At 42.5% G+C, this 21925-nt stretch overlaps 2 protein-coding genes across 3 annotated transcripts in view; both read left to right on the forward strand.

The window, feature by feature from the left end:
- LOC139375204 (E3 ubiquitin-protein ligase pellino homolog 2-like) overlaps positions 1-10769 on the forward strand; it is a 46281-nt gene extending 35512 nt beyond the window's left edge. For both annotated transcript variants that reach the window (XM_071116788.1, XM_071116787.1), the window contains exons 3-6: positions 1387-1488; positions 4862-5059; positions 5426-5614; positions 7744-10769. In XM_071116788.1, coding sequence (XP_070972889.1) covers positions 1387-1488; positions 4862-5059; positions 5426-5614; positions 7744-8322 — 1068 coding nt within the window. In that variant the 3' untranslated portion in view covers positions 8323-10769. The remainder of the gene's footprint in view (positions 1-1386; positions 1489-4861; positions 5060-5425; positions 5615-7743) is intronic.
- Positions 10770-19736: 8967 nt separating this feature from the next.
- LOC139375205 (protein O-mannosyl-transferase TMEM260-like) overlaps positions 19737-21925 on the forward strand; it is a 34281-nt gene continuing 32092 nt past the window's right edge. The window contains exons 1-3 of the mRNA XM_071116789.1: positions 19737-19826; positions 21247-21407; positions 21777-21892. Coding sequence (XP_070972890.1) covers positions 21787-21892 — 106 coding nt within the window. The 5' untranslated portion in view covers positions 19737-19826; positions 21247-21407; positions 21777-21786. The remainder of the gene's footprint in view (positions 19827-21246; positions 21408-21776; positions 21893-21925) is intronic.

The raw sequence follows: 21925 nt of genomic DNA on the forward strand, positions 1-21925 counted from the left end.
ATCGGAAGAATCCCGGAACATGTTCCAGTCTGTGATAGCAAAACAGTCCTGTAGTTTAGCATCTGCTTCATCTGACCACTTTTTTATAGACCGAGTCAGAGTTCCAGCTTTAATTTTTGCTTGTAAGCAGGAATCAGGAGGATAGAGTTGTGGTTGTATTTACCAAATGGAGGGCAAGGGAGAGCTCTGTACGCGTCTCTGTGTGTGGAGTAAAGGTGATCTATAATTTCTTTCCCTCTGGTTGCACATTTAACATGTTGATGAAAATTTGGTAGAACTGATTTAAGTTTCCCCACATTAAAGTCTCCGGCCACTAGGAGCGCTGCCTCTAGGTGACTGGTTTCTTGTCTGCTTATTTCCTGCTTATTTCCTTATACAGCTGACTGAGTGTGGTCTTAGTGCCAGCATTTGTCTGGTGGTAAATAAACAGCCAAGAAAAGTATAGCTGAGAACTCTCTAGGCAAGTAGTGTGGCCTGCAATTTATCACAAGCTACTCTACTTCAGGCGAGCAAAATCTAGAGACTTCCTTAGATTTCATGCACCATCTGTTTACAAATATGTACAGACCGCCCCCCCTCCTCTTACTGTGTGCTGTTCTTTCTTGCCGGTGCAGCGTGTATCCCGCTAGCTGAATATGTCTGCATGTTTGGTGACACTTTTCCAATGTCCGAATGGATCTCCGTAATCGGAAGACAGTTCTGATTTAAGAGGTTGTTGTTTGCATCGGCGAGCAGTGCCGAAATAAATAAATCCAATTGTTAGATGCTACCACCCCCCTCCCAAACAAAACCAAACATTGATTCGATGTGGTCTTCTCACTTTGCACGCACACCTGTTTCACACCTTTTTATCCTCGCAATATGGGCGTCGTGCTGCCGCAGACAAGAAGTAGACTGGACGTGTGCACACGAACATTGACATCCATGTTGCATTTTGATTTGTAGGAGGGTGGTAGCATCTTAACAATTTCCTTTAATTATTTATTGGTCTCTGCAACACAAACAAGGATTTCTTAATCAGAACAGTCTACCGATTTACGGACATACCATTCTTAACATGGTAGTCATTTTACGTGTCCTTAACTCGAACGCTTCTCAAATTATGCTGGAAGACGTTACTGCTAAAATAACTATTTACTTGTGTTAACTGTATAGGTGACGGCAAGCTCTTTAGGGTTAGCTGCTTCCCTGATTTCATCACCCTATAGCACTTAAGAAGCCCTTTGTTTCAGTAGATTTATGAAATCATTATTAATGAGCTCATACAATGTCATTTACATTTGACTGCTTAATATCCTATTAACCCTTTCAGTGTAAGAACTGTCAGTATCAGTCCATTGCATGGTATAGAAGGCCAATTCTGACGTGCTTCCTCTGCTGTTGCAGGCGGTGAACTGCAAAGTGCAGCACAGTATTTCCTACACTCTGTCCAGGAACCAGACAGTAGTGGTAGAGTACTGCCATGACAAAGACACAGACATGTTTCAGGTAAGTCCGCCCGTTTCAACATCCCAGATACTCTGTTGGTCTAAGCTTAGCAGATGACCCTGCCGTAGGTATATTATTCGTCAGTCCTAAAAATCGGTGTAATTTTCATAAGTTTACAAGGCAATCTGCTTAGTAATAGACATTGACTTTGCATTTCAACAATCAACTGCGGTCTGTTTTGTAGAATTTACATTTTTTATGAAGTGCTAATCTGCCTCATGGATTTGTTTGCTACATGGCAGTGTTTCTATAGCATTCAGTCTCTCTCTTAGTCCCTCCCCGCTCTCCTTCCGTCAAGTGAAGACGTGTTCTGCTACCCCCCTAGCATTAATCTAAATCCAGAGCACAGACCGCTCTACTCCCACCAGAGGAATTGAGACTGCTCCAGACACCACCTTCACATTCAACCCTTTATTGTGTTCATGTTTCTGCAAATGACACTAAGTAAACAGAAAGCCATAACCAGCAGAGAGATGATAAATACCAACACAATTATTATGGAAATGAGATGGAAAAGCATTGACTTTTCTGTGTGAAGCTGAAATGTTATATAATTATTTAATCAGTATCTTTTTGTATTACAATTCATACAAATTCTATTGGTTGGTGTATTTAGCTAGCTGATGGAGGCCATTTTTATATTGATACATTAACAGTCACTGTTCATTCCTGTCTTTGGACCATTCAATGAGATTATTTCATACCATTATTTTCTGGTTGTGGGAATTTGCGGTCATTAGTGGTGGCAGCGTCTAAGCCAATGTTTAATTTACTATTTATGAAGGAAATTACCCATGATTGGGGACGTTGACCATAGACAACGATCGGGCCGATATTCGCTTTTTGTAGTGTCTCAGCCGTTCTTTATCGGCTTTTCCGAAAGTCTCTCTAAATAGCAAAGCTGCTGCTATGCCAGCCGCCACTCGGAATGTCTAGCTGGGAAAATCAGCAACAGCAAGCTAGCTCATTCTCCAACTGAAAGGTGCGGTATTGAGAAATGGATGAATTGGCAGTGACCAAAATTGAAACTCCTGTTGCAAATATTAGTTTAGTTAATATACTAATAATAAGCATTGCTGCCAACTCTCACACATTGGCCCATTTGAACCTCTTCTCAAGCTCACATCTCTTTATATCTCACACATTGAAAAGTACTGCATTTATTTTTCTAATTAGTCTATTCTATAGTCGGTGCATTAACTTTTCAACTATGTTCCAAATCGTTTTCAAATCTGAGCATCTGCGCCTGCAAATTAACATCACAGAACCTCCATTGTCCTGCCACAGCACTGTGAACCACACCACATTTAAGCATATGATTGATAGTTGTAAGGGATCAAGGGGATTGGATGAGCGTTTTTATAGAAACGCCCCTCAAGATTAGAGCAGAGCTGAATAGCAAGAGAACATTCTCCGCTGAGTTTCTAAAACTGTTAAAAGAGCAGCATGGTAGGGTTGTTTTTATGAACAATTTCCATAATATGTGGTTGCTGTTACTTACTTGACAGCATATACTAAAGTCAATTTACTCCACACTTGCATTAGTCCCCTGTTTGGTGATTGGCATTTAGGCTGTTACAACGACAAGGCAGCAGACAGACCTACAGTATGTTTTAGCAGGGAAGTTTGGTAGGGTGACCTGACATGTAAGTATGAAAATAATTTTGTCAAACCGATTGTGAACTAAAAAGTGTAAGTTTGATTCAAGAGCTGGGAAAATAAATATACAAATAATTTGGTTAGGGTGTAGGGGCAGGTTTGTATGATCTATTTACTTATTTAGTCTGATCAGTGGAATAATTCTCATTCTTAACAATGGGTTAAATGTATGGTAATTAGTGTGCTTGTCAGCACAATTATTTTCTTATTCCACTTCCCAATTTTGCCAGTGTAAAAATATTTTATATGTGATATGCCTACTTGTCTTTGAAAATGAATTAGAGGCTATGTACTTTTGCAGCCTTTTCATGGAGTTTAAAAAAATAAGTAATGCAAATAAACATTGGATGTTAAATGCTCCCGGCCTCAAATAATCATTTGACATTAATTAGTATTGTGCACATACACAACTCATAAACGCATCATATTTTGTATATGTAGAGTAAGATGATGGCAAGGATCGTCAACTAGTAGGCATAAACCACCTGAATATTGATATTCTTTACATTTTTCTTGCAATAAGCACGCTAACTAAGCAGATGGGTATGTGACCTGTTAGCAAAGATTACGATAACTAACCCTTTCATCTGTGGTCTTAGCTAGCAATATTAGCTATAATGCTAGTTAGCGGGATAAATATGCTGCAAAGATAGGCGCTTAATGGCCAATTTAGATCGCAAACGAAAGCTGTTTATCATTTTGAACATGCATCATTTTTGTCAACGAGCCATCTGATTTGTAGTGTAATGTTAGCTATTTATTGGTGTGCTGATTTGACCAACCGAAATCGCAGCCATAAATTAACCGTTGCTAGTCGAATTAGATCATTATCGTAATAGAGAAATAATATTTTAGTGTTTTAAATGTTATCTCATAGTTGCAGTCAACAGCACCAAGTGATATGAGCAATGGAGAGACATGGGAACGGGAGCAAAGTTATAGCCTCGCTCTAGCCAATCGTAGCAGTAGGATCAAATTACAACCCGCCCATTTCTTTACCGCTGAACTAGCCAATTGAGTAATATCGAATTTCATCTTGGCAGCGGAGTTTAGAGATGTGTCCTGACAGTTGGGGAAAAAATTATTATCACGGATTAGCATCTGTGATCACAAATCACGACATTACGTTGGACCCGTTTACATTGAATATATGTTATTTTATATTCTCAAACTAACAGCAGTGCCTATATGATGTCCTTACATGCGGGAGTCATGCTTCTATGCAAATGTTGTTTATCTCTGGGCTAATATAAGTCCCAAATGGAAGTTAGTCATCTGTAGCACTATAGACTCTACTGATCAGCCAAAACAAGCTAGATAACTCAATTCATGCACACACTCTTATTGAATATGCCTATCTTCATTTACCCAGGTTATCAAGAGATGTGCCTTTTTTTTAAACACATGACCGTTATATTGGTGAAAACATAGTCAAATGTATTGTTTTGATAAAGAAATGGATGCATTAATGCACACATTGCTGTCTCTGGAAAATGTTGTCATCAACATTTTCAATTGTGATATTGAGTATCAGCCTAAAATATCAGCCACTGGCCTTCTTGACCCCCACAAATCTACATTGGCTCTAAAAAAAAATGGTATCTGCCATTCCCTAAAAACAAACACTTTCTAAACAACTGTTTTACAAATGGCTGTTCAAATTGGAATGGTGCGCTTGTCTGTTCTAACCTGGGCGCATTCTGTTGTCCTGCAGATTGGCCGCTCCACAGAAAGCCCCATAGACTTTGTGGTGACGGACACGGTGTCTGGGAGTCAGGAGGGAGAAGAGACGCCCATCACCCAGAGCACCATCTCTCGCTTTGCCTGCCGTGTCGTCTGTGAGCGGGTCCTGCCCTACACCGCACGCATCTACGCTGCTGGCTTTGACTCCTCCAAGAACATCTTCCTGGGGGTAAGACTGGGCTCAGAGGGCACTATCCCAGGGATAAAACGTCTGCAGGGTTGACTGGAATTCAGATACAAATGTTTCTAGTGTAAAACAACACACTTCACTGCACCTATCCAGTGTGACAAAATATATATATATATTTTTTTTTATGTTCTTGCTACAGTATCTATTTTATGACAATGAACACTAGCATGTTTTTTCGTTCTCCTCTTGTTTTCCTGCTAAGATTCAAAGCCTGGTTTGCATATGCATGCCTAGCATTCCAAGCAGAGTAAACTAGATTAGCACACAATGTATACTAGCACCAGTGTTATGTATGTTCACTACAATGTGTTTGTGTGTCTGACTTTCCTCCTGTTTTACCCTCAGGAAAAAGCCGCCAAGTGGAAGAACCCGGATGGTCACATGGACGGGCTGACGACCAATGGCGTGCTGGTGATGCACCCCAGGGGTGGTTTCACGGAGGAGTCCAAGCCGGGTGTATGGAGGGAGATCTCTGTGTGTGGGGATGTTTACACCCTTAGAGAGACCCGCTCTGCTCAGACCCGCGGCAAACTGGTCAGTAGCACTGATGATGCTCCACCATTACACTCACCAAATCTGTTCAGTCATTTAGGTCAAGGAATGAACCATTAACAAACATCAGGCCATTCAACATCATAACTGTTACACGGTTACATCTTTACAAATAAAATTCCATACCCAATTATACTGAAACCAAATTTATCACTATACAACTTTTATATAGGAAGCAGATGTTTTAGGTAGCATTCTCTTAACTTAGTTTCCCTATACTTAGTGCTCTCAGCCATGGGTTACTGGGATCCCTGGACTGTCCCGGGATCATTCTTCACATTTCCCAAGAAAATAAAATGACAGGACATGGGAAATTATCCTACAATGTTGCACTAATGCAATTCCACAAAATAAACATGTGCAGCAACAGATTAGCAAAAAATACACTAGCACATTATCCAAACGGGTTGTCGCATGGAAGCTTTTACCCTAGCTCATAAACTTCACACAATGTCCCCATAAATTCAAAGCACATGCATAATTGACACTGTCGGACTGCACATGCAACCGTTAATAAACCCTACAGTAGGCTATAACCTATAACATAACTTGTGCCTCTTTGAGCTGATGATGTGATTTTTCAGATAGTCACACATTTTGTAGGCCTATGCACAATTCACTACATAGGTATTTCTATCACACATGAGGCATGAGGAAGAATTATAATTCTGTCCCTGAGCCTAGTCTGTTTTGCTGTCCAGTTCCAATCCCACTGAAACCCAAAGTCCTGACTCCTGTGTCGTGTGAAAATTCGTAACTTTATTCTGTGATTCATAGGTTGCATTATCAAAGCATGTCTCTGGCCTATGCATGTCAAAATACCCCTATAGCATGTCCCCCACTACTCAGCGTTGTCTTGTACTTGCTGTCCATATGAGATCTTTGGTAGAGAATGTGTGAACAAACGTAGATATGGATTTTTTTTTTAAAATATGGTCTCTTAAGATAACTTACTATTTACACTAATCTCCCTGTTATTCATGAGCTGATCTGCTATCTGTATAATCAACTCGATTTTGACAAATATAGGAGATGTTCTGTCATTCGTTGAAGGATGTTATCTAGCAAGTTTAGCAACTTGGGTCATTTGACTTTTGTTAGACTGCTGTGACAAAGTTTGTATGATTTGACCAAGCTATACTCCGGGTGTGCTCTGTGTGGAGATATAACCTACTGCTGAAATGCGCTGAATTAATTAAGGAACATACCGCTCGGAGATATGAACTGCCTGTTTCGAAATTCACAACAATGTCATTGGCAATCAAAGAGTAACTATCGTTACTAAATATCAGTTTAATTTGCTCTGAAATCTTTACATATTGGTGCAGCCAAGACGATAACATGGGGCAGCGCTCCTCTTATTTAGGGAGAACCCTGCATTGTGACCATATCTTGGTTTTAAATGCTTTCAATTATTTTTGCGGTATTTCACAGGACTCTCGGGATAAATATAATTTATTCCCGTTATTGAAACTTGGTAGATTGTTGGGAAAATATTAAACCCTAGTGTTGAGCCCAGTCTCTCCCCTCCTGACTGAATATAGTGAATGTACAAAACAGTAGGAACACCTTTTGCCTTCAGAAAAGCCTGCCAGGACAAGGACTCTACAAGATGTCAAAAGCCACAAATTAATATATTGTACAAAAAAAAAAAGATGTCAAAAGCATTCAACAGGAATGCTGGCCCATGTTGACTTCAATGCTTCCCACAGTTGTCAAGTTTGCTGGATGTCCTTTGGGTGGTGGACCATTCTTGATACACATGGGAAACTGTTGAGAGTGAAAAACCCAGCAGCGTTGTGGTTCTTGTAATATACACTCAAACCGGTGTGCCAGGCACCTACTACCATACCCCTTTCAAAGGCACTTAAATATTTTCTTGACAATTTACCCTCTGAATGGCACACATACACAATCCTTGTCTCAAGGCTTAAAAGTCCTTCTTTAACCTCTCTCCTCCCCTTCATCTACACTTATTGAAGTGGATTTAACAGGTGACATCAAGAAGGGGTCATAGTTTTCACCTGTTCAGTCTGTCATGGAGGGAGCAAGCATTCCTAGTGTTTTGTACACTGTTTAGAGCTGTGTGTGTGCTGTGTTGCCCCCTGCAGGTGGAGTGTGAGAGCAACGTGCTGCTGGACGGATCCTTGGTAGACCTGTGTGGAGCCACCCTGCTGTGGCGCACAGCTGACGGCCTCTTCCACACGCCTACCCAGAAGCACCTGGAGGCCCTGCGGCAGGAAATCAACGCAGCACGGCCCCAGTGCCCTGTGGGCCTCAACACCCTGGCCTTCCCCAGCATGCAGCGCAGCCGCGCCCTCTCCTCTCTGGAGGACAAGCAGCCCTGGGTCTACCTGGCCTGTGGCCATGTGCACGGCTACCACAACTGGGGCCATCGCTCGGAGCAGGAGCCCAACGCCCAGCGGGAGTGCCCCATGTGCCGGACCGTGGGCCCGTACGTGCCGCTGTGGCTGGGCTGCGAGCCCGCCTTCTACGTGGACGTGGGCGCCCCCACACATGCTTTTGTGCCGTGCGGACACGTGTGCTCGGAGAAGTCGGCAAAGTACTGGGCCGAGATCCCTCTGCCCCATGGCACCCACGCTTTCCACGCCGCCTGCCCATTCTGTGCCACCCAGCTCAGCCTCACTCAGGGCTATGCCAAGCTCATCTTCCAGGGCCCCATCGACTAAGCTGGGGGACCTTGGGCTGGGGGAAGGGATGAAGCAGGAGGGCCAACATGCTGTGAAACTGTTCAGACTATTTAGTGCTCTTAAGTTTTTTTTTCTTCACCGGACTGTAAAGATCCCAAAGCTGATGGTGTACTACAAGTGTGTTCCAAATTTCAGTGGCGATTGGCCTGAAGGCAGTGGTCCATCACAGTGTTTGGTTTGGGCTTCTGGTCCTCTGGATGGCCACCGTGGCATGGTGTACACAGAGACGTGGAGCACATTGGACCTAAGGCACAACCACAGAAATCCAACATACTCTTCAGCTGCCAGCCATCAGCTTTCAACTGAGCTAACTCTCTGGACTGTGCAAGCTAAAATGACTGCTCAGTTCAAGTAAAAGGGCTACAGAACGGGTCGCTGGAGTACATTTTGTCCCCATGTTATCGATCATAAACTCCAAACGGATTACAAAGAGCAGATTGGGTGGGGGTTCACGGTCTGATTCTGAGGTGCATGATTTTCACAGAGCCAAGACAGCTGGACTGTTGTCTGGGAGGACGAGCGAGCCAGCGAGGTTCATAAATGACTAGTTAAGTGCTCCCCATTGGCTCCTCAGCCCTGATCCGATCTGCAAAGCTATCCAGAACATGTAGCCTTTCCAGAGGTGAGCTGAACTCTGCTCATGAATTCAGGGAACAGATCTTTAAAGAAAACACGTTTTTCTCTCCTCTTGTACAGAGATGTATTCCAGTGCCTGGGGCTCCCAGTAAAACTCTGGGAATATTTTTACTAGATAAAACAAAATTCTAATAATTGTTAAGCGAGGGAGATAATTGTGCATACTATAAAGAATTGTAACCCACATTGATTATTTTCCACCTTTTTATTCTTAAGAAGTATTTTACTACGCTGAGGCCCTTGTACAGTTTTCTAATGAAAATGTTAATATATTTTTCTCTATTGTAACGATTGGGTGCATGTGGGCTGGGTCACGTGGGTGTGTTTGAATGTGCCAACACTGGCTCATACTGAGACATAAGTCCCTTCTTTTTTATGACGTTACCAACAACAGGCAACAACAGGCCGCTGGCTTCAAACTTGTGGGCCATGACAATGAATGTATTCGAATACATATTGTCCTCACCATTGTTGCTTTAGCCTTAATTATGCCATTGTTTTACTGAATGGTTTTTTTAACTGTACTGTAAAACCTGGGTGTCTCATATCAGTAAGGCCTTCATCTCCAGTGCAAGTTATTAGCTTTTTGAAGTGTAACTCACTCAGTCACACATCCACTCTCACCTGCGAGCTGTCTTTGGACTTGTCCCACACCCCAATACTGTTTTCAATGTGCACTTTTGAATTTGTAGCTTTATCTAATGCTGGGTGTTATCCAATAATTTGTACACTTCCAAACCTGGGCACAGTCACTGCATTATGGATCATACCAATTACCAAATATAAAAAGAGTTTTCTCTGTGATGCTTCCTGCAGCCCAAAGTGTCATTGTTAACAAACTAAAAACCAAACTGCTATTGTAGAATAAAAAGACTGTTCTGGATGACAGCAAGCTGTTTGAGTATACTCAATCTCACAAGGATATTATCATGTGCAATGCCCAATTTAGCAAATAAAATTGTGGAGATGGATCAAGTTGGTCAAATACTTGTGTAGATAAAATCAGACTTTAAAGTTGGACAACAAGGTGGAAATAAGTTGAAAATGAAGAATTAGAAACAAATATGTGGACTGTTCTTAGATTCTGGCTAGTTTGACTCTGCCCATATGTAGAGTGAAGCTCAACACTATATATACAAATGACCATCTTAGCTTCATGGTTATGATAGTGAGCATCATGATAATGACATGTTAGCAATGTTCTTACCATGGCTTTCTACAAGTTGCATAATGAATCAACAAGTTTGAAGAGATGGTCACAAGTTATTATTTTCAGCTACACTGAGAAGCCAAATAACATAGTCACATGTCTACTATGCACACAGGAACACTACAGATGTGGTGTCCTGTCCTCTTCCTTGTTGGTGGACTGCAGAGGTTCCCCCTCCAGATGTGAGGTATGCTCTGTGGAGGGTAAAAACATGACCTTGGTAGTATGAAGCCAGAAGCAGTCGGACAGATGTGAGACCATAACAGGTGGTCATTCAATGGCGTTGTTTGTAACTTCCAATTAGCATCGAGTAGCAGGGTAAAGGAGGGGCATCTCACAGTAGCATTCCTCCCACAGTGCCCAGTCAGTGCCGACAGTAAGTAGATAGACCATGCTCTGGAACAGCTGTAATGTACCTGCCTGACACCAACCTTCCTTCTTGAACATTTGGGAGGGGTTCTGTTGTTCACCTAAGGGCCTGTTCAGTGCATTTCGTCTCCTAACCCTGTACACAGGTCATAGCTCGCACTGATGCTCCCAATACCTACTTGCAAAAATAAACAATTTGTTTAAAAACAAATGTTGCTTGTCTTTGTTTGGTTTTAGTTCTGTGTAGGGACTCGCCATACGTGTAGTTTTTAGTTTTTTAAAGCATCACACTGGGTGAACCTCGTTATTTTAGGTGTTTCCCCTGCCAGGGAAATATACATTAGAAATTCTACAACAGTATGAGTCAACTGATAATCACGTGTAAAGGTTATTAAATGTCTATTGCCGATATCTATCAAAATCACTTCTACTGTAAAGAGTGAGGCTTACGTTAAGGCTCCCAAAGCCTTCTGAAAGATAATACTCAGGAACACGTCTACGTTAAGACAGGCTTTGCAAAGGTAAGCAGATGTATTTTTACAGAATGGTGACCATGTTAAAACACTAGCGGAAGGAGGTTCCAGTTCTGAGTGACAGCAGGCCAAGGATTATTTTGGACATAAGTAGCCTGAGATGCCCTGGCTGAGTCTCTAGCTCCCTCACAGGACAACTAGTATTACTGCACTTCACTGAGGCCATCTTTCATCATAGTTGCTGACATGTTGCATCATTCCTCATTACGAACATTAACCATCTTCATTCTCAAATGTTGATAAAGTTGGCTCTATCAAAGAGGCACAATTTTAGATAAGATATTTTTATCTGGTAACTTTTTACGTGTCATCTAATCAGTGGCAGCCTACTCTTCTTTTTTTAGCATACAGAAAAGCCCATCAGCAACATTTTCTGATACTATCCTTGTTTCAACATGGTCATAGTATCAAGTTGGTATAGGCCTCGTTTTTTACTGTAAATAATGGCAAAATGGGAACATTTTCTGACCCTTTCCTCTGTTTATGCAGATCACTGTACAAACCACTAGAGGACACTATTTCCTCAACTATGGGCATACTGCTACCCAGTGTCCTGTAAGGTGCAAATGATGCCTAGGGGAAACATTGAACACACAACACATGGCAGCAGGGTCGTCTCTAATTACCACAGCCACAAAGTCATAAGCCTTGCCTATTTCTACAATATATCTTCTTAAAATGTGATTTGAATTAAAATCAACCTTAACCACACTGCTAACCTTAAAACCAAAAAGCTCAATTTAGTTTCATGAATTTTTACAATATAGCCAATTTGGAATTTGTGCTAGTGGAAACCTGGCAGCAATGGATGACCGATGAAGGGGACGGAATAAAGGCAGCCATTTATTGCATTATGAATAACAAGACACAGAAGGCACATGTTAAGAGTCATGCTTGTGTTTCTAGCTCCAACAGTGCACTAATATCTAACAATATGCACAGAATGCCAAGGCAGCAGCTACTCTTCCTGGGGTCCGGGAACAATGTATGGACAGTATGTGGATATAATATTTAGTATATCTGTAGAATATGTAGGATAGAATTGTATGTGTGTGTGTGTGTGTGTGTGTGTGTGTGTATACAGCAATAGATGGCATTGACTAGAATACAGTATGTAAACAAAGTGACTAGTGTTCCATTTAGCTATACCAGTGAAAAAGATGGACTCCTGAGAGTTCATTCAGAGTCTTCTTTACTTCGTAGAATAATTACACTACTTGGCCAAAAGTATGTGCTTGTATGCATGTCAAACCAATACATGTCATAGTCACCAATCAACTGCATTACACCTAATAACGGCTTCAAGTACCACCATCGATTTCTATATGGCTAGCTGCACTACATGAGCAAAAGTATGCAGACACCTGCTCATCGAACATCTCATTCCAAGTTGGTCCCTCCTTTGCTGCTATAACAGCCTCCACTCTGTTGAGAGGGCTTTCCACTAGATGTTGTAACATTGCATCAGGGACCTCCTTCCATTCAGCCAGGAGCATTAGTGAGGTCGTGCACACAGTTGGCGTTCCAATTCATCTCAAAGGTGTTCGATGGGGTTGAGGTCAGGGCTCTGTGCAGGCCAGTCAAATTCTTCCACACTGATCTCGAGTAGCCATATCTGTATGGACCGTGCTTTTTGCATGGGGGCATTGCTGAAACAGGAAACTGTTGCCACAAGGTTGGAAGCACAGAATCGTATAGAAAGTCATTGTATGCTATAGCATTAATATTTCCATTCACTGGAACTAAGGGTCTTAGCCCGAATCATGAAAAACAGCCTCAGTACATTATTCCTCCGCCACCAAACTTTACAGTTGACATTGTATTGGGGCAGGTAACGTTCTCCTGGCATCCGCCAAACCCAGATTTGTCTCGTCGGACTGCCAGATGGTGATGTGTGATTTTCACTTCAGAGAACGCATTTCCAGAGTCGAATAGCGACGAGCTTTACACCACCCCAGCCGAAGCTTGGCATTGCGCATGGTGATTTTAGGCTTGTGTGAGCCTGCTCAGCCATGGAAACCCATTTCATGAAGCTCCCAACGAATAGTTATTGTACTGACGTTGCTTCCAGAGGCAGTTTGGAGCTTGGTAGTAAGTGTTGCAACTGAGGACAGACGATTTTTAGTCGTTGCTCCTAGATGTTTCTACTTCACAATAACAGCACGTACAGTTGACCGGGGCAGCTCTAGCAGGGCAGAAATTGGACTAACTGACTTGCTGGAAAGGTGGCATCCTATGACAGTGCCAGGTTGAAAGTCATGTTTTACTATGGAGATTGCATGGCTGTATGCTCGATTCTATGTGGCTGAAATAGCCGAATCCACTCATTTGAAGCGGAGTCCACATGCTTTAGTGGATCTGTTCATGTAGAAATACTGTACAAAGACAGCAACATTTTTCATCATACACAACTTGCTCCCCTCTAAACTAAGGGCACACAAAAGGATTTAAATAGATAACATGTCATTTAGTCATTTTGCGGATGAGGATGGAACAGTGGGATGCCGTGCCTCCTAATTAACATTAATCCTGTCGATGTTCAGAGGGGTTTGTGTGTCTGCACCCTCACCTGTTTTTCTGAATGACGGAGAAGACACTGGTGACAGAATGTTAATTTGGAGATCACTGGTTGGCTGCACTGCTTTAAGCGGGGCAGGGTTATGCAAATAAATGACACTGACACAGTGACAGTTTCTAAATGTTAATATGTGACTTTAATACACTTCCTATTGGTAATAGAGTGATATAAACAGTTTATTTTATCAGCACTTGACACAGGAAATAAACATTTTTCAAACACAGAGAACTTCAAGAGCAGTGAATGTGACCTTCCCTTAATTCCTATACTCTATTTTAATGTTAACTTCACAAATTCAAAGTGCAAATGAACCTTAATGCAGATCACATACATACTGCAGCAAATGAACCTTAATGCAGATCACATACATACATACAGCAGCAGCAGCACGCTAAAGGGATCAGGCTGCAGGCATTTAAAAAAACAACATTTAACCTTTATTTAACTAGGCAAGTCAGTTAATAACAAATTCCTATTTAAAATGACAGTCTACTCCGGCAACACTGGGCCAAATGTGCACCGCCCTATGGGACTCCCAATCACGGCCAGATGTAATGCAGCATGGATTCGATCCAGGTACTATAGTGATGCCTCTTGCACTGAGATGCAGTGCCTTAGACCGCTGCGCCACTTGGGAGCCCATGACTCAAGCATGAAAATAGTTTCCAGGTTTGTAACCAAGTACAAAAATGTAACATTTGCCAAGATAGTATTCATTTTTTGTGTATGCTAAATGTCAAAATTACTAACATTATTCACCTAAACAGCATTACTATGGTATAGTCTTTAGGTAGTAATACAGCAGAATTTTGGGTGGGAGTGATGGTACAATGTTGAAGCATTTCCCATCAAGAGGGACATATGTAACCCATTTGTAGACCGGCCCTCGAAGTGTGGCGCTTAGTACTGTGTTCTGGAGGCTTCACAGCATGTATGCCATTGCGGAGCGGTCCATCAAGAGCGCACCACAAACAGAGAAAGGTAGACACAATGTGTGTGATTATTTCAGCCCACTGACAGACTGTCAGGATGCCTGCCTTCACTAGAAGCCCGTACCTGCAGGATCAAAGACAGAAGCAGGATACATGTCCTATCAGCCAAAGACACATGCACCCAAGGAAGAGGAGATACAGGTGCCCAAGGAAGGAGATTGAATCCAGAACAAACTTGAGTCTTTGTCGTCTCCCTTCTGATAACCATGACATCACTCCTCCCTTTTATGTTGCACCAAAACATATTTTGAAGTTATGAGGGGAACAGTGTTTGAGTAGGGAGTGGTGTGTTTTAACAGCTGTTGGACAGGTGTGTAGATGGGAAGCTGGCAGTAGGTGAGGAGGGTGGGGGCAGTTTTGAGAGGAGATCTGTTACACGGAGTGGAACAGGGAAACCCAAAAGCAGACTCAGACGAGGAGACTGGGATGAAGTAACCAAGGTATTTATTGAAACGCAGGGGGAAGATGGAGTGCAGGCCAGTGGAAGCTCAGACGGGTTGCAGGAAACCAGGTGCGGCGGCTGAGGCTGGAGCGAGAGGGGTTGGGACAGGGTAAGCAGGTCCGGAGGGGAATCCAAGAGAGCAGTAGAGTGGGGAATCCAGGGCAGAGTAGCAGGATGATGAGACGTGGGACTGGAGACAGGGACCAGAGTCAGAGCGGGCAGAACTGTAGCGGAGAGGAAACCGTGTCAGGCAAGGAAAACGGGCACAACAGGATCTAAATAGTAACAAACAGCTAGAAACAGACTGACTGAGCAGAGATTACAATCTGGCAGTGTGGAAGTGGCAGGACTGAGTATTTGTAGAGGTTTTGATTATGGAACAGGTTGCAGCTGGTGGGAATCTGCTCTGACTCCATCACACCTGTCTCTGCCCACACAATCACACACACAGAGGGAGAGAGCACTGTTGGAGTTGCGGCAGGTCAAGGAGACACAGGATGAGCAGTAGAGGGCGTGACAGGAGCAGATGTAACAAGATCAGATGTCAACCTCAGTGAATGGTGGGTAATGATACTGGGAGGATGGTGTGGGTATCATGAATGATCATTTGCAGTCCATTGCAAAACCACTCAAATTGATTTGATAATATCCATCTTATTATTAAAAATGTGAGTCTAAACAAGATATCAATTGATACCACTGCTACATATTTAGGAGGAAAATAGGTGGTGGTGTTGGACAATAATCAAATAGTAGGGGAGAGCGGGAAAATGCTAGGCCTTACTTGAAAATGGTTTAGAATATGACCATGTGGCATGGTGAGGGACAGCATATGCAATGTATTGCCATTCAGCTATATTGTCATGTAAACCTTATTATCCTAGCAGGAGACGGCATATCTCTTGCTGTGTCAACCGTGTAACCGTAATTTATCTTTGTCTCCTCATCTATTTTCTGTCCAAGACCCGGTGAACTGGCATGCGAAATGCCACAGGTGGCTGGAGGCTGCACGCAAAGCTATCAATAGGACACCTTAGCTGGCGACTTGAAGGCTATGATATTTACCTATGTCCCAGCGTGCTACCGAGGCAAATAATATGCAGATCATCGTCTGTAAATAAGAGATAGGGTTATCCCCCCTCGCTTCAAATGAAGTAACAACAACACGTGCACACCGTCACACGCACAAACACAACAAGACGCACGTTCGTTTCCCCGCTTTTTAATTTAGTAAACTTGGCAGTCGTTTTAATCTCCCGGCAAATTGAACCGGTAGGGGATCATGGCAAGCGTTGGATGAATATTATTAATTGCTGGCTATATCTGTCTTGCGCAATTAGTCACTGTTTGCCGCAGAAAACGTCTCATTAATTATCCAAACCCGTTATTCAGCTATAACTGAAGTTACATTTACCTTGAAATAGTGGCAGGCAGAGGTCCACGCTTACCTGGGCCCCATGGTCGAGCACCTCTGCAAATAAATCAGGGTAGAGAGGGTATTTCAAATAATGTTTTAATTCCTGAACTCAACCTCCTATTTTCCTTGATTATATGCAACAGCAGAATCCCGGTTCCCAAAAAACAGTCCTTCTCCAGGTGTAGTTTGAATGTTAAATATTGCATATTGCTCTAGGACTGTTTTTTAATGTCACATTTGTCCCTTGTTATATTTGTCCCCACTCTCCCCTATGACCTCTGCCTGTTGGAACTCAAAACAGGCCCAACCTGGTGAAGAAGACCTTGACTTTGATTATGACCTTTGTGCTGTTACTGGGCATGCTCTGGCATGTTTGTCATCAACTACATTTGTTTGTGGGCAGATGGCCTTTCTTCTTCTTCTTCACTCCCCCCCTTCTCCAATTTCCTATTTTGTGGAAGCTGTGGCATATAGCCTACTCATCCCAACAAGGGGACAAATTACTTTAATTACAGAGTAATTGCAGGAGTCGTGTGTTAATTAAATCTTTATCAGTTTAAGTAAGTGGATTGCTCCCACATGGAAACCATGCTGTGACGTGCTGTCTCTCTCCCTCCTCCTGTTATTTCTAAATTCTTCACACCACAGTCAAAGACCATCTTATTTCCTTTATTCTCACTCTCCTCCCATTCTCTCTCTCACACACACTCCTCTCTCTAACTTCATTGTGTAGGATTAGTGCCATGTTGGAGGGGTAGTTTGGACCAACTCTGTCAGTAGCCAGCTGCTTTTCTGAAATGCCACAACAAACATGATAGAAACCAAAGTGAGGTAGTGGCCTTCACTGCAAACCAAGATACAAGATTTATCTTCAGGTTCCTGTTGTTTTGCAAAATTGAATCCTCTAATTTTAATTGGTCTCCATTAGGTGTACTGCTCTGGGCGATTGGAACAAGGACTCACTTTGTTGTCCTCTGTTCTCCCAACCCCATTGTGTTCCATTGTGCAAAAGGTTGATTATGATTTGTTTATCCTTTCCATCTAGCAGTCTAGTTTAGGAACATGTTCTAAACCAAATGGTGCAAAGGGAAAACGGCTAACGTCTACAACATCCTTGTTATTCAGTTGATACACAAGTGCGTTGGGACCAGTGTCTATTTTTTTCCCCTGTCAACTGACTTACATTGAGTGGTAGCTAAATAGCTTTTCAATCACAACCACATCAGTAAGAATCCTGTCTGAAATAGCTTTGCCACCTGCAGTGTTTAGACCACCTATCAGTACCCACTAGGAAAGACTCTGGATCATAAAAGAGGAGTTTCTCTGGTGTAGTCCCTGTGCAGCTTTTGTGTTGTGTACGTGATCACTACGTTCAGGGTGCTATATAAAAGCAGCAAAGTATGAGGCCGACTTTCTGCTTGTTTGCATTTGATCTCTATGGATATACACAGTGTGGATAGTGTCAGTTAGTCTGTGTGTGCAACTGTTTGGCGGGAGGACGAACAATTCTATTATGACTGTGAAGCATATTTTACAGGGGCTTTAGTGGATTACACAGGGTTTGCAGGATGCTTAAGGTAAGATTAAAATAGATAATATAGTAAATCACAGTAAGAGAGAAATCAGACCAAATAGATATATTTGAGTAGCCACTTCTTTGCATGAGTGTGTGTGTATATGCGCTCTGTATGTGTATTTGTCAATGTAAGACATACAGTACAGTGTGGATATTATGGTGGGCTTCACTCTTTACAAGGGCAGGGAGAGCACCAGTGTCAGACTCTCCTGAATGCTTACCTTTGCATAGAAAAAAAGCCTAAACATTTTTGAAAAACAACACGACCAAGAGTGCACTTTCCATTTTCAACATATGGCTCTTCGTCACATTCAGAGGCCATTGATTATTCAATCCTATTGAGATTGTAGAGCAGCTTAGAATGTACCAATGGACAGTTTGTACAAGAGAATGGTGCTATAACAAGATTTACAAAAACACACATAATTACAGTACAGAGACAGATGTCAGACATTAACCCGCTATCTAGCCTACTTTATCTAAGGCCCCCAACCCCTGTCACGGGCGTCTTAAGAAGTGGACCAAGGTGCAGCGTGGTGAGCGTACATATTCCTTTTATTAGATAAATGTCGTCAATAATAAACAAGACAAACCGACCGTGAAGCTTAACAGGGCTATGATGCCTCTAACAAAGTTAACTACCCACACTGAAAGGAGAGGAAAAAGGACTACCTAAGTATGATTCAAAATCAGAGACAACGATAGACAGCTGTCCCTGATTGAGAACCATACCCGGCCAAAACATAGAAATAAAGAAACATAGAAAACAAAACATAGAATGCCCACCCCACATCACACCCTGACCTAACCAAATAGAGAAATAAACCGTCTCTCTAAGGTCAGAGGGTGACACTACCATTTATGATGGATGCCCTTTCCCTATCACTGCACTTTACAAATCACCATTGCTAACACATAAATGTTCTTTCTGTACACATAGGCTAACTGCAAAGATAATGAACGTAATACCACATCCATTACAGACTAGTATTATTTGCTAATAGCTTGGCGCCATATGGAACCGGGGATTCACCCATGTGGGTAATTCCCATCTTGGACAAGCTGTCAATAAAAAAGTCTTACATTTTCAGCAAGCATGGGGGGAGGGACGGGGAGGGGGCTGTGGATGCTGTATAATCCCTCAGGCTCTGGGATGAGTTCTGTGTTACTAATGTGGCCTGCCAGCCTGCCACATACAGTACAGACATGCCTCTGTACTTTGTGCAGGCAGTTGAGTTTGTAGCTACAGTAGCAGCCTAGCATGGGCTGTCTACAAAGTTCAGAAATGCAGCATGAGACAAATAGAAAGGTGAGTTGTTGTGGTGGCTGGTGGTCCAATCTGGGTTTCCTGGCCAAGAAAGGCATTTTAAACTAGCTAATGAAACATGTTTCAAGCTCAAAAAAGGGAAATACAGAGTAGCAACTGTTCTGTATTGTCCAACGATCCCCTTGGAGGATTCCTCCGTTGACAACCCTCTTGTTCGGTTGTTTGGGGGAGAACTTGAATCTGTGTGTATGCTAAATACACCACAGTGCATCTGTGCATCTATAAGGCCTGTCGTAAATCCTCCTTTTCTATGTGCCGGGATTTGTGAGAGTAATGGAACACTCCAACTTCCCCCTTCTCCCTCCTCATATCCCTCTGCCAGCGCTGCAGCCCAGCGGATAACCAAGCGTGGATTAAGACTGACATTACAGTGAAGAGATGGCTGAGCTGAGAGTGAAGAAGGGTGAGTGCTGGTGTGTGTGTATATATGCTGGATGTGAGTGTGAGTGTGTGTGTGTGTGTGTGTGTGTTTAAGACTGATTAGACAGTACGGGTGTTGGTGAGAGGGGAGAGAGGATTAGAGAACCATCTCTGAGTTCTTTAGGTGCTGACACCACTCCACCTCGCCAAGGGCTCAATTTACTGAGGGATCAGACCCATTTATGATATAGTGTGATTATTATCAGTTCAAAAGGGCAATTTCTTTATTAGGGTAACCCTTCAACTTGGGAATGTGGACACTTGTGAGACATTTAGGGGTGCATGTACACCTCATTTCAGTATCATTGCACATTAGCCCACATTTGAACATATACTGTGATGTAGCTGGACTTATAGAAGAATGAATCTATACAGCTATAAACCATAAGAGAAAGGAGAAGTAATATAAAAGTGTCCCCACAATTATGTGTCGACACTTCCCTCTCCAGTCATGATTTAATGCCTAAAGCGAACCAAACACTTTAATAATTTTAGCACATTTTATGGACAGATTTGTAGAGCTTTTGAAACAAGAATGTCTGCACCATCTACATTCTACACCAGTGAAAATATGATTTGATCTGTTGACATGATCATCTGCTGTATGTTAAGTGTTATTCATATAGGATGCTAATCTATCCTCTCTCCATCATATACAAGAACCTAGAGCCTTTTTCAGCTTGACTGACTGTATCAACACACCCAATCAGGAACCAAAACAAACGCAGCTTCCTTCAGTAATTCCTTAACACCTCACAGGATGACCGTGGCGTATAGCTTCTTTCAAAAGACTCCAAATCCAATAAGGCAGCTGGCTATGTTTGAGTTTAAGTTTACCTGGTTTGTCAACATTCTTTAGCTGGCCCAGTGTATTGGCTCCATTGTAATGCATTGTACTTCCTCCTCTGACTGATACAGAGTAGTCCATCATTGAGCATGTGATTACACACTCAAAATCAGGTTAGAAGATACAACAAAAAATGACAGAAGTCATGGTCCCCTTAGGTTTTTCTCAGCATATTGAGCAGGGCAATTTAATCTTGCTCTGTCCTTCCATAATCACATTACAACACCTAGGTTACAAACATATTCAATGTTCAACCCAAAAACATTTTATGGAGCCTTGATGACCATAGGTCGGGATGAAGTATCAGATGATATCATAATGCCTGTCAATCAATCTCGAAAAGAGCAGGCAAATGTTACATTTTCAAATAGATGTGCAAGATCTGGATGTTTGTGTGTGTTTGCCAAATGTTCAGACATTTTGACAGGATTACTGAGCAAGCTCTGGTAAAAGTGTAGGGTATCACACATGTACTCTATTCCCTCTTGTTGGATGTGACCTAGACTACCCTAACCCATTTTTTTCTCCCCAAATCGACCATCTGTCAATACTGCAGTTCCCTCTGGTTGTCCCCCTGTCCCTTGGAGAATGCTGCTGATGGGCAGACCAGGAAGTGAAATCAGCAGTGTGACTATTGTCATTTGAACTTTATACGGAATAACCTGTTGTGGACCATGCAAGTATTTTTGGAAGCTAGCTATTGATTTGTTTCTTACAGTAAGACATTTAATCAATAATACCTAATATGCACGAGTCAATATGAATGTCGCGTCTTTGTAGCGGAGAAATAGAACGCGCATGGCATGGGTCTGGAGTAGTTACCAGTATCTTGGACATTACTTTCAATGAATAGGCTAGCTAGCTGCCGTAGCTGGCTAGGCTACGTTAGCTAGGCTGTGCTTTAAAATTAGAATAGCTAACGTTACTTTGGCACAACAACAAAAAAACATTTGTAAATAGACGTTGGGGTGTTAGCATTGAAACCTAGCGCTAGCTAGCTACTCATTGTTTCAGTGCTAGCTTAGCTTTCCAGCTAATTGTGCATGCAAGCTAGCTAACAATTCGTGTTTTTTCCCCTCTACCTAGCCAACTAGCCATGGTGGTGGAGCAGAGAAGCTGGGTGCTGACTGGCGCCACTGTCGCCTTTGTCGCAGCGCTTTACCTGCCCTGCACACAGAAGGCTGTCCCCGGTGGAGACTCAGGTAAAGCTTATGAGCTTGTCAGGCAGCCAATCG

This window comes from Oncorhynchus clarkii, chromosome 19 (assembly GCF_045791955.1).
Source record: "Oncorhynchus clarkii lewisi isolate Uvic-CL-2024 chromosome 19, UVic_Ocla_1.0, whole genome shotgun sequence".
NCBI classification, from domain to species: domain Eukaryota; kingdom Metazoa; phylum Chordata; class Actinopteri; order Salmoniformes; family Salmonidae; genus Oncorhynchus; species Oncorhynchus clarkii.